Raw genomic sequence first — 18,583 nt, forward strand, 5'->3', positions numbered from 1 at the left:
GAAATATTCTATTTGCTTCCCCTTTTGAACTTTCTGCTCACTGATGCAGTTTGTAATAGTGTTCATTTGAATTGTATCACCTTACCAGACTTTTTTAAATTGACAGTATTTTCATGTTAGCTCAAAAAGTCTCACTTAGATATATAATCATGTTTTAATATGTCCTAATTCACAATAACTGCCTCTGTCCTTCAACTAACTTGACCCCTGCCGTGTCCTCTGATCTTTCTCTAAGAAAGGCATTTTGAGCTCTGATTCCCAGAGATTCCTCCAACATAGTAAGGGATAGTAGGTAGAATTGAGCCAGCATCTAAATATCTTCTTGTTAATCTCAAAGTCTCTTTGCCTTGGAGGTGATTTTGGGGATCCATCCACAGGTCAAGTTTATTTAGCTGTCCATGTTATCCCAGTTAAGTTTTGGAAGAGAGAATGAGTTGGAAATAAATTCTTAGGCTATAATTTCTGTCACCTGATATTCTTTTTCAGATGGCTACTAAGCTGGCCTTTCCTTTCCCTGCAGTCTGTACACTCCAACTTTCAGTAATAGTTTGTACTGTGAGAACATAATTCTTTGGGAAGGGAGGATACATAGCAGGCATGTAAAAGTAACAGAGGCAACAAGTGCCTGAGAAACAGAGAATATTGGTTGAAATGGTGACTAATCCTCAGAAATTTTGGAAAGAAACTTGAATTTGCTCCGTATATAAGATGGGGTTCTAACCCAATTTTAATTAAATTTGAAAGAACAAATATCTGTAGCATTTAAGGGAATATCAAGGCAGCAATCATCTTCATGATGATTAGACTATCATTGAACAGTATCCTTTCTCTGAAGCTCCGTTTATGCCCAATTACTTAATGAAACTTTTCCTAAATGGTTCTTCATGTATAAAATGTAGGTCTAGGTAAAATATGCAGTTTTTGATCGACCAATTCTCCCACTAAAAACAAAGAGAGAAGCTTAAAATACCAAGAAAATCTCAGCTGGGCGCAGTGGCTCACACCTGTAATCCCAGAACTTTGGGAAGCTGAGGAGGGCAGATCACCTGAGGTCGGGAGATTGAGACCAGCCTGATCAACATGGAGAAAACCCATCTCTACTAAAAATACAAAATTAGCCGGGCATGGTGGCGCATGCCTGTAATCCCAGCTACTCGGTAGGATAAGAATCGCTTGAACCCAGGAGGCTGAGGTTGTGGAAAGCCGAGATCGCGCCATTGCACTCCAGCCTGGGCAACAAGAGTGAAACTGTCAAGAAAAAAAAAAAAGAAAGAAGGAAGAAGGAAAAAGGAAAAAGGAAGAAGGAAGAAGGAAGGAAGGGAGGAAGGGAAGAAGGGAGGAAGGAAGGAAGGAAAGAATATCTCTATTGACAGGCATCAGAAAGCTGCTGAAGCGAGACAAGTAGAGGAGTTAATATTCTAGAGAAGGAAAAACTGTGGAGATGAAAACTGTTGGTTGCAAAACATCCTTTCTTCTACAGGTATTTACTTACATTAGGAACTAACAAGAGGCTGGAATTCTAAGCTGGGGACAGAGAAACTAGGGGAGCTTTTGGAAGTTTCCTGAATCTGCAATTAAATTGGAAATTGAGGGACATGGCTGATTTTCCCTAAAGACATTCGTTATGTTCAAAATTTAAATTGAAAGTTAAATTGGAAGTTTAACAGAATGCTAAAACTCTAAGCTGAAAAGCCCTGGAAGACAAAGAAAGGATTTTTTGTTATATCTTGGTGTTAAACAGGGATTATAGCTAAGGACCACTGCGAGTGCACAAGGAGGCTCTCAGTCTAGAGCCCTGGAGGGTCATCCTCTGGAAACAGAGACAAATCAGAGACAAACTGAAACTAAACAAAACCGCAAATCAGCTGTGACTCAGTTCAGACTCCGAGTGGATTAAAGTGAATATAATTCTCTCTAATTGCTTACCAGAGAAATGATGAATACTCTCTGGAGAAATATATTATTATTTGATCTTCTGTTAGTGCTATAGCTTGAATGTTTTTGTCCCGTCCAAAATTCATGCATTGGAATCTTAGTCACTGACACAATAATGTTGGGAGGTGGGGCCTAAGGGGCGGTGTTTAGGTCCTGAGAGCTCCAGTCCCATGAAGGAATTAATGCCACAGTAAAAATGACTTTCAGGCTGGGCACATGGACTCACGCATGTAATTCCAGGATTCTGGGAGGCCAAGGTGGGTGGATCACTTGAGTTCAGGAGTTCGAGACCAGTCTGGCCAACATGGTGAAACCCTGTCTCCACTAAAAATACAAAAATTAGCCAGGGGTGGTGGAAAGTGCCTGTAGTCCCAGATACTTGGGAGGCTGAGGCAGAAGAATCGCTTGAACCTGAGAGGCAGAGGTTGCAGTGAGCTAAGACTGTGCCATTGCATTCCAGCCTGGACAACAGAGTGAGACTCCATCTCAAAACAAACAAACAAACAAAGGCTTTCAGGAGTGAGTTTTTTTCTCTTCCACTGTCTTGCTAATAAAGAAAAGTGCTCCCGGCACAGCGTGGTGGCTCACGCCTGTAATCCCAGCACTTTGGGAGGCCAAGGCAGGTGGATCACGAGGTCACATCGAGACTATCCTGACTAACACGGTGAAACCCCATCTCTACTAAAAATACAAAAAATTAGCTGGGCGTGGTGACGGGCGCCTGTAGTCCCAGCTACTTGGGAGGCTGAGGCAGGAGAACGGCATGAACCTGGGAGGCGGAGTTTGCAGTGAGCCGAGATCGCGCCACTGCACTCCAACCTGGGCGACTCTGTCTCAAAAAAAAGAAAGAAAGAAAGAAAGAAAAGTGTTCCTTCTGTCCAAAGGTATCATCTTGGAAGCAGAGACCAGGCCCTTACAGACAACACATGATCTTGGACTTCCCAGCCTCCAGAACTGTGAGAAATAAATTTTTATTGTATACAAATTCTCAGTTCCACTATAACAGCACAAAAAATGTGTCATTCAAGAAAAATTCTAGATATATTAAGAAATAAGACCATGTGTCCCAGTCCTGTCTCCCCTTTCCCCTACCCCCACCAGGACAAAAAAAAAAAAGGCAAACACACAAAAAACTGGCATTTGTTCTAGATGTGAGAAAGGCTGACAATGATTGTAAAATCATTAAGATAAAAAGCTAAAGAGAATGTTAAAAATAAAGAATTTCACTAGTGATTTACATGTCTATCAAATAATCAAATGGATATCAAACAAAGCTGATTTTCTTTGAATGGATGTATTTGTTCTCATAGGACTTTTGCTTCTTTAAGCAGTTCATTGGCTCCATGCTAGCATTTCCACCAATATATTCCCAGCATATGTCACAGTGAGTAATAAAAACTAGGTCCAAAAATAAAGAAACTTTTAAAATAAACATGATGGAACATTAAAGAAGACATTTGTTCTGCAACGTTCAGGTGAATTATCAGATTCCAAATTCAAGAGGGTTAGAACGTATATCAGGAAAGATCCCACGAGAATGGGAAAGATCTGACAAAAACATGGAACATCGTGTTACATTTAGTTATTTAGCAAAGCATATTTAGATATTAAATAGGAGAATTTCATCTGAGTATAGATGGGCGAAGATCTTCTTAGTATGAGGAAATTAGTTAACTTATGTGATTCTAGGCATAAATACTGCTAATGTATTCTCTGGTATAAACTTAGAATGCATACATTAAGAAGGTATAATAAGCACATAGGTGTTTTTACAATAGTTACTAGTAGGAGTTACTTCCATAAAGTGTCAAGAAATATAAAGCATGTGAGCTGAGATCGTACCTACTTACATGCTAGTCAGTTAGCCTGATGCAATGTTATAGACGCCTGAAGAAAACACAAGCCTCCTGATTCAAAAACAAAGGATTTTTTTACTTATATCACAGCAAGGAGCATAACCTCTCCTTCAGATTTGTTTCCTTGTACCTTAAGGTGAAGAGGAGTGAGGTGGAGGCCCCAGGTGCTGTGGAGCACGCAGTGGGTTTGTGCCTCAGCTAAGGAATCTTAAATTTACGGAGCCTGGATCTTTGATAACGAATTGTAAAAAAACATGCCCAATCTCTGTATCAGAGAGTATCATTATCCTTGTTAATACTATACATCAAATGAGTCTTTTGAACCTAAGGAAGACACTGTATCTTCTAAGGCTGATTGTTATACAAACTTTGCAGAAGAGATAGTCTGGAAGAAAATAAAAAATTAATGCGTCTGCTGGCAAGACATGAAGAAATGCAAGACTTTCATGAGAAATTTTGCCCTAGCATGAATATCCTGAGGAGAAGAATTAAAGATCGAAGAAGTTCTGGTATTATTGTTCACAAAGGGAAACTGTTCCAGAGTCTTAAGGTATTTTACAATAGTTACAATTAAAGATGATTGACACCACTGTACTTCTCTGCTCACAATCCATTATCTACATATCAATCAAAATATTCCTTTAGAAATCATACTACATCACTCCTGTTAAAAAGTTAGTTTCCATATCTTCCATTGAAATTATGATTGATTTTTTTTAAAGAAACAAAAATGGAGATTGACTTCTCACAGACTAAGAAACCAAGCTGGCTATAGATTGCCTCTCTAGCCAACTCTAACTTTAATTTCCACTTTCAATACCTATGTTGACTTTATATGGAACTTTAGCCAGTCCGTTAAGTTCACTCTGCTACTCTTCCCCATACCTTAGGGCCTTTAGGCTAGATAAACTTCCCGCCTATGAATTTTAGCCATTCCCTCTTTTCTTGTTAAGCTTCATTCATCATTCAGTTGTCAGGTTATCTATCTCCGTCTTTAGGAACTAATCCTAATTCCCCATTCCAGGACAGACACATCTCTTACAAGCCGGTTGAGCAGCATGTTTATTCTTTGTTCCATTTCAGTTCCATTTGAGAGCAAGAGGTAGGTCCTGACTACACCTGTAATGAGATCATCACCTGCCATAGAAACCTACAGGAAGAGTGTTTACACGCACGCTGCCTGAATGAATATGTGAGCTCCAATTTTGTGCCTGGAAACATGCTAAACTTGTTTTAGTGAACTCTGTCCCTCATGTAGAAATTAAAAGAAAATATTACCACTTAGATTTGAAACACATTATTATGCCACATCTGTTTCAGATCTCTTTTTAAGACATAAGACATTACACTTACAGTCTTTGCTTTCTATCTGATCCCACTTCTTTTCTACCTAAACTTGATCACTCTTTTGAATTTGATGTGCATCTTTCCCAACTATAGATTTCAATTGTACTAAATATTTATAAAATTCTATGAAGTTTCTAGTTGTTCAATAGCTATAATTATATATATATGTAATATATGTGCTATATATACATATATGTGCATATATAATTAAAATGAAAATTTCTGAACATATATGTATAGCTACATATATACCATTAAATTTCCACATATCTCTATGTGGTTCTGCATAGTTCTCTATATATGCCAAAACTATAATTTTATTTCAATATGAATTTCCTAATTATTTTTATACATATTTTCTTTAAATTTATTTGCCTCATTTTGTCTAACCAATTTTTTATCTTTTTGTAAATATGTTATTAATTTATTTCTGTATTTTGAAATTACAAAGTGTTTTGTCATCATTTATGCATTTTTCATTAGTCAGAGTAAATTCATTTTTCTGATTTCTTTCTCAATTCATTCACTATCTTTTAAGTTTTTGGTTCTCAGGCTTATCATGAACAACAATATGCATCTCTTTCTCTCTCTTTTTTTGAAAAATCTCTGTGCCCTTGCTTTTTGCCATATAGCAATTTGGGAGATGTCACTAAACCAGTGGCTTCCTGATCGCTCATCCTGGTTTGGGGGCTATGTCTGATTTCTGTTGTTTCCCTCAGTATGGACTTTCATGTGAGAATTAGGCACAGAAAGTAATAATTTTTTTCTAGATTTATTTCCTTATATTCTGGGGGCTTGTAAATGTCAGTTAACTCACATAGGCACAGAACATGATAAATTTTCTTCTAGCTATTTTTTTATGTTCGATAGGCATGTGAATGTCAATTAACTTACATAACACAAAGCGCAAGCACACAAGACCTTGCAGTCCAGCATTTTCTGACTTTTATTCCATTGTATTTTCTGACTTTTACTCCATCGTATTTTCATTTTTGTTGATCTCCAGAGTACATGAGTAAATGTATATACGTAAGCATGTGTATATGCATGTATGTATACAGTTTGGTAGGGCTATTTTATTTTTAATTTCATCTTTATACATTATTATCTATAATTGCTTTGTCTGTGGAGGCAAGACCATTTGATTCTAATATATTTATATATGGTATTATTAATTCTCCCAAGGGTACTAAGTCAGTGATTGTAATCACGGAAAATGGACTTAAAAACTGAGACTCAGGAGGTTTAGGGGCTGAATTTATGGAGGACAGCCAAGACTGTTAAATCAAGTACACGTTTTCAGCTATGTGTTAATATTTCCATCCAAAACAATTGCTGTTTTTTTCTATCTGAGAGAAATTATTCCTGTTATTTATAATTTCAATACTCAAAAATTGTAAAAATAGTGTTACAAAAATTTTAAACACCTTTACCACTAGACAATCATCCACAGACTTCTCACACTGAAGCTGGTGTAGCTGATGTAAACTTCATTTGCATAGTTAAATGTTAAAAAGTGTGCACACAAACTCTTTTAAAAGCATGTATATATTTTTTAGGAGAAAACCTATATGTGAGTTCTGACACTAGTAATGTTGTCAAATCACTTAAGACATTTCAAATACAATAGGTAATTAGTGGCCAGACACGGTGACTCACCCCTGTAATCCCAGCACTTTCGGAAGCCGAGGAAGGAGAATCACCTGAGGTCAGGAGTTCAAGACCAACCTGGCCAACATGGTGAAACCCTGTCTCTACTAAAAAATACAAAAAATTGGCCCACCGTGGTGGTGGGCGCCTATAATCCCAGCTACTTGGGAGGCTGAGGAAGGAGAATCACTTGGACCTGGGAGGTGGAGCCTGCAGTGAGCCAAGATCACGCCATTACACTTCAGCCTGGGCAACAAGAGTGAAACTACATCTCAAAAATAAATAAATAAATAAATAAATAATTTAATTCACAAATTCCAGCTATAATAATCTTATATGAAGAACTTTTAATTAAGAATGTGGGATTTGGCCAGGCACGGTGGCTCATGACTGTATTCCCAGCACTTTGGGAGGCCAAGGAGGGTGGATCACCTGAGGTCAGGAGTTTGAGATCAGCCTGACCAACATGGTGAAACCCTGTCTCTACTAAAAATAATAATTAAAACAACAACAACAACAAAAGCAAAACAAAACAAACAAAAAAAAAACTAGCCAGGCGTGGTACAAGAGTGAAACTCCCTCTCAAAAAAGAAAAAAAAAAAAAAAAAGAATGTGGGATTCAACAATAGCAAAATCATTCTGTTTTTCTAAAGGACATTCAGAGTTATATTTATGTGGGTTAAATAGGTTGAATTGAACATATCTTCAAATCTAAGTCGAATATGTTATCAAATTTAAATTATTTTAAAACAAAACTTTTATTGGAATAGAAAAAAAAATGCAACTGAAACATAAGTGCATGGCTCAACATATGATCCCAATCTCCTAAGGAAGCAAATTAAATAACCTCTGCCAAATTATACAATTCTTTGAAATGTGGAAAAATATGATTTTTTCACGAGTTTCACATATTTAATCATACTAAGTATATTTGAATTATAAGACAGCCTGTTCTAATGTAAGTAAATGTACAATAGTCAGTTAAATGCAATTTGTCATACACTAACATGCACAAATATTTATTCCCATAAGCAGAGCTGACCTAGGGCCACTTAAAATGTGAGAGACAATTAAGCTTTAAATGTTCATATAAATCTTATGGCTTTGTGCACATTTTGATCCTTTTTTATATTTAAAGATGTTTAGGGGAAACGGGAAAAATGTTTTTGGCAGGTTGTCATTTAGTGACCTCCATTTGAAAATCTTCTCCCGGAAGTAAAGAGAGAGGGAATTCAATGTTTACTGAAAACGTATGTGCCACTGTTTTCTTCATGTCATTCTGAGGCAACTGTTAAATTCCAAATAGCAGCATATTCAGATAAACATAATCAAATATATAGTTTGGAGAAAGAAAAAGTTGATCCTAATCAGAAAATTGGACATACCGTATAGCTTAATGTTTCCCTAAGGTATGAAGAATGACTTACATGGAACCTTGAGAAATGTACCAAAGAGGACATCTAAATAATGAAGGAACTTCCGTAGTTACTAAATTATGGGATTATTTTTAACCACACAATACAGAAGGCTAAATAAAAATGATTCAAAAATTTCCAAAATACTCTGCATACTTGTGCATATCTTTCTATACATATTTTGGACAATGTTCATAATAAGAGGAAATATAATTTGTACAGCACATCTTGATAGTCTTGCTCATACAAGATGATTGCAAGCATTGCATTTCCTTTAGTAACTGTCTCTAGGATATATTTTTCATTTTTCCTAATTTGAATATTTTCTACCTCCAAGCAGTAGCAGCAGCTCTCATAAACAAGTTTGTCAGCTAAGATTTCTCTTAAAATTTGCCCAAGAGCATATTACATGTACATTTCTTGTTTAAAGAGATGCTTCTGAATAAATTCAATGAAAATTATTTGTACATATGGCTCAATTTTAAATACAAGCTATTCACAGATCATAACACAGTAGCATCAAACTGACTTTGAATGCTGATTTGCAAGATGTTTGTGAGTATATAAGAATAAAGCCTATTCCATATAAGGTCAAAGCAGAAACCACATAGATAAACAAATATGTGTATATATGTTCACCTTCATTGTCCTTCAGAGTGAAGTTTGGATTTACAGGCAGGTGTTCATCAAGAAAGAAGTTAAACCTTGGTCCATTGGCAAAATCATCTTTATCAGTGGCACTGATGGTGTGAATAACCTAAAGAAAAGACAAACAGTAAACAGTAAATTTAATTTTGCTTGTTCTCTTGGTGTTAATTACATTGTATTCTTTCTGTTTAAAAATATTTTTAGAAGATCTTTTCTTTCAACTTGAGTTTTTTTTTTTTTTCAAATTCAGGTCATATAACGATGAATTAAATTGCTCTATCCTACATTCGATTTTAGGAAAAACATGGTATATAATTTCTAAACATTCATCACACTTTATTTTCTAGCATTGCACACACATTGATTTTATTTTTTTCTTAATAAGCCATGGTACTGTGGGGTCAATTCGATGCAATGTTTTCACATGAACACCTGTTGGAAGAGACATAAAATATTGTTTGCACAAATATAAACATCCCAGTGTTGATTCAGAACAGCTGATCAGTGTATGTTGGTCTAAGTAGTAAATGCAAGAACAGTGGAGTCTTGGTTTTATTATTTTTTCAAGAGGCCTTTAAGATCATGATCTAGTCCCTGTATATTACAGATGAGGAGCCTGAATCCCGGAAGGATGGTGATGTGCCCCAAATCTCTAAAATAATGCCAGAGGCAAAACAAGACCCTCAGTGATTTATGAATAACTTCTCCTCTCTAGTGCTCAGGAGAAAGCAATTCCTTAGAATCTGGACTTAATGTATAGTAAAAAGCAGAGTAAGTTAGAATTTATGGTGGCCCAAGAGAAGAACATGAATTTCAATAAGTATGGCCAGTCTGCTCTTAAAAAATAAATATCAAAATAAACAGACAAAAAGATATTTTCCTCTTTTGAAAATTATTATCGTAATGCTTAGGTGTCTTCATTCAACCCTTTCCTTAGAAAAACGAGAAACAGAGAGAAGATAGTGCGTGAAAATAGTATTTCCTGCTTCTGACATACATTGTATCCATTTTAGAAACTAATGTCATTTCTTAGAATATTATACTTAATTTCAACCAGTTCAATATTTTACAAGGGAGGTAATTCACCAAAGGATATCACAGTTAAAACCTAAATTTTTCTCTATGTTCTGAGCCCATTGGTTTGTTAGAAAGATGAGGAGGAAAATAAAAGTACCGAGAAGTGGGGGTAAGTGAGTGTAAAACCAGAAAAGCATATGTTTTCAAGAAGTGACAGTGAAGAAAGTACTTGAGGATATAAAAAGAGATCAGCTTCCTCACTATGTTTACTGGGCTCACTCTTTCACCTGCTTTCCATCACTGCTGGAAAGACACATGTTTAGCAAGATACTATGTGCTCCTTACCCCTGCCTCCATCTCCAAATAAGTCTCTATCCTTCTCGATTTCCCTCCATATTTATTTATAAGCTGAAAATCTTATGGTTTTCTTTTTTCCATTGAAGTACAACTAGTCTCTGGATAGACTGTTTTTCCCCTTGTTTTCACTTGGAGTAGGGGGATACATTGATGGATAATCAGATACATTGTGACCATTCCAGTGCTGCCTCATCTGAGGAACATACCTACAATGGCTACACATTAGTTACTTAATATAAAATTGAAATAAAATGTCAATATTTTAAGTTTTTTAAGGGTTAAGTATTTAAGCAGGCATCACATACTCCATCACTTCCTCCCATACATACAAATATATAATGTTACCTCACCTTTTCCCCCTTTTTTATAAAACAAATATCCTGTCTCCTTGCTCTTGAATTTTAGTGATTCTCCAGGGAGTGACCCTATTTTCTCCACCATACCTTATAACATACTGATATATTTGCAAGTTTATTTTTTATCCAATATTAGAAATTTGGAGTAGGTTGGTGAAGAACATTTCATGTGAGTTAACTGAGCTAGTTTATGGTTTCTGTTATCACTGCTGTGGGATTATTGTTTTCTTTATTATTCATTTCAAAGTTAGTATATAAATCATTTTAATTATTTCTTAATGTTTTTACAAATATGAGCTTGCTATATCTGTTAAACTCTGATATAATTCATATTCTATTGTGTTTGTAAGGCATTTTTTTCACTTTTTTACAGATGATTTTAAATGCAAATTGAACAGAAAGCTCACATATGACAATTGTGTTTTTTTAAGAGAGAAACTCCTCGTCTCTACATAAAAAATGAGGATTTGATTATCATGTTTTGTTTAACAATGTCCCAATCATCTGGAACTCTTATAGAATTGTTGATAATGTATCTAAGCTTAAATTTTTATTAATCATATTTCTGAAAAAAAATGTTGCCAAAACCTAGAACGTTAGTCTGACTTTGTCCAAAATTCTGTAATATTTGCTTGGTCTGTGCTCTGTATTGGTATATTCAATTTTTCTGTTTTACAAATCACCTTATCTCTTTCATTAGGTTTCATTCATTGTTACCTTAGACTTTCTTTAGAAAAAATACTTGAGAAGTTAACATATTTATGATTTTTAGAAGTTATAAACTTCTGGCAGATATCTAGATAATTGCCAGGTTTCCATCATCAATATTTTCTATCCGTTTGTCAAAATTGTGATTTATAGCCACTGTGTTACCTTGCTATCTCTTTGTCCAATTGCTTTAGTAATGTAAAATCCCTAACAATCTTTTTTGATTCCTGTGTCTTCTAATAGAACACAAATGTTATTTATCATATATACATGATCTAATTAGTGCATAGAATGTTTATTTATTTTGAAAGATATCAAATAAATGATATTACAAATTTAGTCTACATTACAAAAGCAAAGGTTAAAAGAAAAATAGACAGTTGCTATTTATAAATAATTGCCAGGGAGTATTTTTGATATCTACAAATAAATGTATCCACTTTTAAAAATATACTTTCAATTGTCTGTTAATACTAGAGTACTTTATTAGGGAAAAGTGAGTATCACAAATATATAAAATTTTTCTAATCTAATACCTTAATGTTAGATTTGGCAAATGAACTTGCTTGGCTTAAGCATTTACATTTTAAAAAGAAGTTAGTTTCTTTCTTTCTGTCTTTCCTTCTTTCTTTCTTTTTTTTTTTTTTTTTGGCAGAGACTCACTCTGTAACCCAGGCTGGGGTACCAGAAGCTCAGTCTCTCAATCTCAGCTCACTGTAACCTTCACCTCCTGGGTTCAAGTGATTCTCGTGTCTCAGCCACCGAGTAATTGGGATTATAGGTGTGAGCCACCATGCCCAACTAATTTTTGTATTTTTGGTGGAAACAGGGTTTTGCCATGTTGGCCAGACTGGTCTAGAACCCCTGGCCTCAAGTAATCTGCCCACCTTGGCCTCCCAAAATACTGGGATTACAGGTATGAGCCACTGTACCCAGCCAAGAATGTTCTTAACTCAGAAATGGAAAAACAAATACCACATGTTCTCACTTATAAATGGAAGCTAAACAATGGGGACGAATGAACAGAAAGATGAAAATAATAGACAACAGGGACTCCAAAAGGGCAGAGAGTGGGAAGGGGAGAGGGCTGAAAAATAACCTGTTGAGCACAATGTTCACTATTTGAGTAATGCATACACTAGAGGCCCAATCAATCCCAGCACTTTGGGAGGCCAAGGCGGGTAGATCACGACGTCAGGAGATGGAGACCAGTCTGGCTAACATGGTGAAACTCCGTCTCTACTAAAAATACAAAAATTAGCTGGGTGTGGTGGTGGGCACCTGTAGTCCCAGCTACTCGGGAGGCTGAGGCAGGAGAATGGTGTGAACCTGGGAGGTGGAGCTTGCAGTGAGCTGAGATCGCGCCACTGCACTCCGGCCTGGGCAACAGAGCAAGATTCCTTCTCAGAAAAAAAAAAAAAAAAAGGCCCATGTAACCTCTCAATCAAAAAGAATTTTTTTAAAAAGACATAGTATCCTGTTTAATCAATGCATCTGCTTCATAATATAATCTTTAATAGTATCTGCATACATTTATTTGATAACATCAACTTTTGTTATTTAAATGAGCTTGATGTTTGACAGTAAAGAATCTCTATTGACCTAGTTAATTTTTTCATGCAACGTTATATGGTTAATAATTGTATGTGGTGGAAGCATATAATGTTATGCAATAAAATTTCTTTTATGTGTTATTTTTGTACGTTTATTTACAATGAAAGAAGGAATACAGAGGAAATTTAATATGCATAAAATAGAATAGATTCCCTTTATTTTTTCAGTGTTTCTACTTTAGGCATATCTAATTTTTTCTTAATTCATTCTACTTTGGGAACTGTCTTCAAATTTCATGCATGCATGCCTTTCTTTTTAATATTTTTCTCAGGCAATGTACTTAAAAGATTTTTTTTTTTTTTCAGAACAGGAAAATATATTAACTTAGAGAACTATATTGTTGCAGTTTACATTAGTATCACAATTTGCCTGAACTCTGCTGTTACATGGGGATTAAACTTTCATAAAAAGCCAATCTCTTTGCCATAGCTACATTCTGATACGTTTAGATGTGCAGCATTCATAATAGAAATACCCGTAATTCTAAAAGCAATTGTCATTGAAAGAGGAACTGTCACACAGCCTGGCAATACAAATACACTTCAGAAAACTGATTTCGCCAATTGTTGTTTAAATAGAGCTTCTTATTCCAACTCTGCATCAGAATGCATCAGATTTCTTCAAAAGTGCTTTCAATATATGGTTAAAGAAGTCAAACACTATGACACTAAAGAATACAGATTTGGGCCATTTCACTCTGTAATGGGTTAATCACACAAGTAGAGCACATACACTGGTAATGATTTGTCTAAATGTGAGTGCCACAAGCTACACTTTCAAACAATCTTTTCTTCCATCAATTAAAGCTTAAATTTATTTTGGTGGAAGAGGTGAAAACAAATACACAAGCAACAGCATAATAAGTTCAGTTATCTTACGATCTCATCTAAAATCGTTCAATGGTAAAGGCAACAATGGTAGCTAAATGTATAGTGTTTTGAAGTGCAAAAAGGTGTAACCACATAATCAACTAACAAAACTTAATCAAAATATAAGAAGTGTAGTAACATCAAATGCCAAGTGTAGTAATTATCTTTTTGATATGGTTAGGTTTTGTGTCCCCACTAAAATCATGTTGAATTATAATCCTCATAATCCCATAATCCCCACATGTCAAGGGAGACACCAGGTAGAGGTAACTGGATCATGAGGGGGCTTTCCCCCATGCTGTTCTCCTGATAGTGAGTTCTCAGGAGATCTGATGGTGTTTTTTTTTTGTTGTTGTTTGTTTTGTTTTGTTTTTTGAGATTGAGTTTTGCTCTTGTTGCCTAGGCTGGAGTGCAGTGGTGCGATCTCAGCTCACTACGACCTACACCTCCTAGGTTCAGGTGATTCTCCTGCCTCAGCCTCCCAAGTAGCTGGAATTACAGGTACCCGCCACCATGCCTGGCTAATTTTCTGTATTTTTAAAGAGATGGGGTTTCGCCATGTTGGGCAGGCTGAACTCCTGACCTCAGGTGATCTGCCTGACTTAGCCTTCCAAAGTGCTGGGATTACAGGCATGAGCCAACACACCTGGCCAATCTGATAGTTTCATAAGCAGCTCATCCCCCATCCCTCAGCACTTCTCTTTCCTGCAGGATTGTGAAGAAGGTGCCTTGCTTCCCCTTGACTTTCACCCATGATTTTAAGTTTCCTAAGGCCTCCCTAGCCATGCTGAACTGTGAGTCAATTAAACCTCTTTCCTTTATACATTACCATGTCTCAAGCAGTTCTTTATAGCAGTATGAAAACAGACTAATACAGTAAATTGGTACCATGGAGCGTGGGGCACAGATATAAACATACCAAAAAATGTGGAATTGACTTTGGAACTGGATAAGAGGGAGAGATTGGAACAGTTTGGAGGGCTTAGAAGACAGAAAGATGTGGGAAGGTTTGGAACTTTCTAGAGACTTGTTGAATGGCTTTGACGAAAATGTGGATGGTGATATGGAAAATGAAGTCCAGGCTAAGGATGGAGAAGAGGAACCTGTTGGAAACTGGAATAAAAGTGACTCTTGCTATGCTTTAGCAAAGAGACTGGTGGCATTTTGCCCCTGCTCTAGGGATCTGTGAAACTTTGAAGTTGAGAGAGATGATTTAGGGTATCTAGTGGAAGAAATTTTTAATAGCAAAGTGTTCAAGATATAACCCGGGTGCTCTTAAAATCATTCAGTTTTATGCATTTCAAAGGGATGGTTTAAATTCAGAACTTATGTTTTAAAGGGAAGCAGAGCATAAAAGTTTGGAAAATTTGAAGCCTGACAATGCAATAAAAAAGAACAACCCATTTTCTGAGGAGAAATTCAAGCTGGCTGCAGAAAGTTGCATAAGTATCAAGGAGCTGTATGTTAATCACCAAGACAATGGAGAAAATGTCTCCAGGGCATGTCAGAGGTCTTCACGGCAACCCCTCCCATCAGGAAACTAGAGGCCGAGGAAGAAAAACTGGTTTTGTGGGCCAGCCCAGGACCCTGCTGCTTTGTGCAGGACTTGGTGCCCTGCATCCAAGCCACAGCTAAAAGGGGCCAATACACAGCTCAGGCCATTGCTTCAGAGAGTGCAAGCCCCAAGCCTTCGTGGCTTACATGTGGTATTGGGCTTGCAAGTGCTCAGAAGCCAAGAATTGAAGTTTGGGAGCCTCCACTTAGATTTCAGAGGATCTAAGGGAATGCCGGGATGTCCAGCAGAAGTCTGCTGCAGGGCTGGAGCCCTTAAGGAGAATGGCTACTAGGGCAGTGTGGAGGGGAAATTTGGGGTTGGAGCCCCCACAGCAGAGTCCCCAGTGGGGCACTGCCTAGTGGAGCTGTGAGAAGAGGGCCACCGTTATTCAGACCCCAGAATGGTAGATCCACCAACAGCTTACACTGTGTGCCTGGAAATGCTGCACTCAATGCCAGCCCTTTAAAGCAGCCAGGAAAAGGGCTGTACCCTGCAAAGCCACTGGAGCTGAGCTGCCTAAGGCTGTGGGAGGCCACCTCTTGCATCAGCGTGACCTGCATGTGAGACATGGAGTAAAGGGAGATCATTTTGGAGCTTTAACATTTGACTGCACTGCTAGATTTTGGACATGCCAGGGGCCTGTAGCCCCTTCCTTTTGGCCAATTTCTCCTATTTGGAATGGGTGTATTTACCCAATGCCTGTAGACCCATGGTACCTAGAAATTGACTAACTTGCTTTTGATTTTACAGGCTCATAGGCAGAAGGGACTTGCCTTGTCTTAGATAAGACTTTGGACTTGGACTTTTGGGCTAATGCTGGAATGAATTATAACTCTGGGGCACTGTTGGGAAGGCATGATTGGTTTTGAAATGTGAAAGAGACATTAGATTTGAGAGGGGCCAGGGTAGAATGATATGGTTAGGCTTTGTGTCACCACCCAAATCTCATCTTGATTTATAATCCCCATATATCAAGGGAGAGATTAGGTGGAGGTAATTGAATCATGGGGATGGTTTCCCTCACGCTGTTTCTGTGATGGTGAGTGAGTTCCAAGGAGATTTGATGGTTTTATAAGAGGCTCTTTCCCCATCACTCAGCACTTCTCCTTCTTGTTGGCTTGTGAAGAAGCTGCCTTGCTCCCCCTTTGCCTTCCGCCATGAGTGTAGGTTTCCTAAGGTGTCCCCAGTCATGATGAACTGTGAGTTCATCTTTCCTTTATAAATTACCCAGTCTCAGGTAGTCCTTTATAGCAGTATGAAAATGAACTAATACACTTTTGAAAATAAGTAACAAATAAGTTTCCTAAGGACTCCCCAGTCACGATGCTCTGTGAGTTCATCTTTCCTTTATAAATTACCCAGTCTCCAGAAGTCCTCTTTCCTTTATAAATTACCCAGTCTCTGGAAGTCCTTTATAGCAGTATGAAACTGAACTAATACACTTATGAAAATAAGTAACAAATACATAAAGAAAGGAGAAATACTATGTAAATAAATAGTTAATGAGACTTACCAAAGAAAAAGCAAGTTGTCAGAGATACATCCCTCTCCAAAAAGTATCAAATAGAATAAGAATAAGGTAACTGAATGCACAGAATAAGGTAAATCATATTTAGAGGACAGAATAAGATATGCATAGAATAAGATAACTCATGCATAGAATAAGGTAACTCATATTTAAAGGAGTTTGAAACTTATTTAGTCCTAAATTTATATAATTTCAGTCTTGGAAGGGCCCTGAAATTCTGACATTTGTCTTTATTTTGGAGATGAAGAAAGCACCTGTTAATGTCGAATAATATCATTTCTTAAACATTCTGTAGAGCTTTTGCAGTCAATGCAGGAGGTAAAACAGAGGACCCATAACAGCAATGTCACATTAAGAAGGGAGCATGTCCTAGGGAGAATGGATAAGTGAACCTATCTCATGAGAAAGTGGCGGAAAATATCAGAGGTCAACAGAAAAATTCAAGGTCATAGGCCAGAAAACTGAGACCAGAGTTTTAAATTTGGGAGCAGATGTTCACATACAGAGAAAATAAGTATCAATTGAGCCAAGAGCAAGGGCTGGGTGTTATTGGCCCAGATTTGCAGCAGACTACATAGGTAGCATTGGACTAGCAACCATTGTTGTGTCACATTATGAGAATATACTTTAACCTTAAAGCTTTGAAATGATCTTGAAATTTAAAAATAAAATTTACATGCTTATTTAAATGAATGTTTGAAATTATAATTAGTTAGAAAACAATGTCTGATGCAAACATAAGCCCATGCTTGGTTATTTACATCATATTTCAAATGACATTTTTAATTTACCAATTTTAGATCTCTGAGTAATCTAAACATCATGGAAATAGCCGGGTGTGGTGGCTCACGCCTGTAATCCCAGCACTTTGGCAGGCCGAGGCAGGTGGATCAGCTGAGGTTGGGAGTTCATGACCAGCCTGACCAACATGGAGAAACCCCGTCTCTACCAAAAATACAAAATTAGCCAGGTGTGGTGGTGCATGCCTGTAATCCCAGCTACTTGGGAGGCTGAGGCAGGAGAATTGCTTGAACCCAGGATATGGAGGTTGTGGTGAGCAGAGATCACGCCACTGCACTCCAGCCTGGGTAACAAGAGGGAAACTCTGTCTCCAAAAAAAAAAAAAAAAAAAAAAAAAAAAAAAAAATCATGGGAATAAAGATTCACTGAGGCAAAGGACCTAAGTTTTAAGAGTTGCCTTCTAGAGAGAAAGTAGTTGAGTGCTAACAAGGGTAACATTTATTTTTAGGCATCTTATTTTTAATGTGATGGAAAATGGTCTACTGTTTCAAGTTAATTTTCTAATTGTTTGCGGTATGAGAAGTCCAAATAACATGTTTACGTTGACCTGTTATTTAGCAAATTTGCTAATTTCATTAAAAAATTCTACCCGTTTATAGCAGCATTGTCACTGTTGTTGCTGTTATTAATGGGTGTTGAATTTTCACAAATGCTTTGGATTCTCCTGATTAGGTAGGTTTTTATTTTTCATCGTCTCATTTTAAAATACTATTCTTTTTTGCTTTACATGGTTTACAAATATTTTATTTATGACATTTATTATATCTATGATTGTGGAGAGAATAGCTATAATTCCACTTTTACCTTTTGATGTTAAGGCTATGCTGGCATCACAAAATGTGTAAAAAAATGGTCCTACCACCCTTTTTCTGAACTCTTGAATGCCTTTTACAATTATTCTCATGATCTTTTAAAAATTTTTAGTAG

The 18,583-nt window shown here is 36.8% G+C and overlaps 1 protein-coding gene and 1 long non-coding RNA gene across 22 annotated transcripts in view; both read right to left on the minus strand.

Moving 5' to 3' along the window:
* The window catches only part of CDH18 (cadherin 18), a 1,124,701-nt gene that overhangs the window by 22,512 nt on the left and 1,083,606 nt on the right, over window positions 1-18,583 (minus strand). For all 21 annotated transcript variants that reach the window (XM_078004402.1, XM_015139758.3, XM_028849356.2 and 18 more), the window contains one exon: window positions 8,843-8,960. In XM_078004402.1, the coding sequence (XP_077860528.1) occupies window positions 8,843-8,960 (118 nt within the window). The remainder of the gene's footprint in view (window positions 1-8,842; window positions 8,961-18,583) is intronic.
* LOC144341307 (uncharacterized) lies at window positions 11,911-17,996 on the minus strand. The gene is made up of 3 exons (XR_013418161.1): window positions 16,686-17,996; window positions 15,314-16,559; window positions 11,911-12,427 (listed from the first exon to the last, which is right to left on the minus strand). It is a non-coding gene; the product is annotated as an uncharacterized LOC144341307 (long non-coding RNA).

Source organism: Macaca mulatta, chromosome 6 (genome assembly GCF_049350105.2).
Source record: "Macaca mulatta isolate MMU2019108-1 chromosome 6, T2T-MMU8v2.0, whole genome shotgun sequence".
NCBI classification, from domain to species: Eukaryota; Metazoa; Chordata; class Mammalia; order Primates; family Cercopithecidae; genus Macaca; species Macaca mulatta.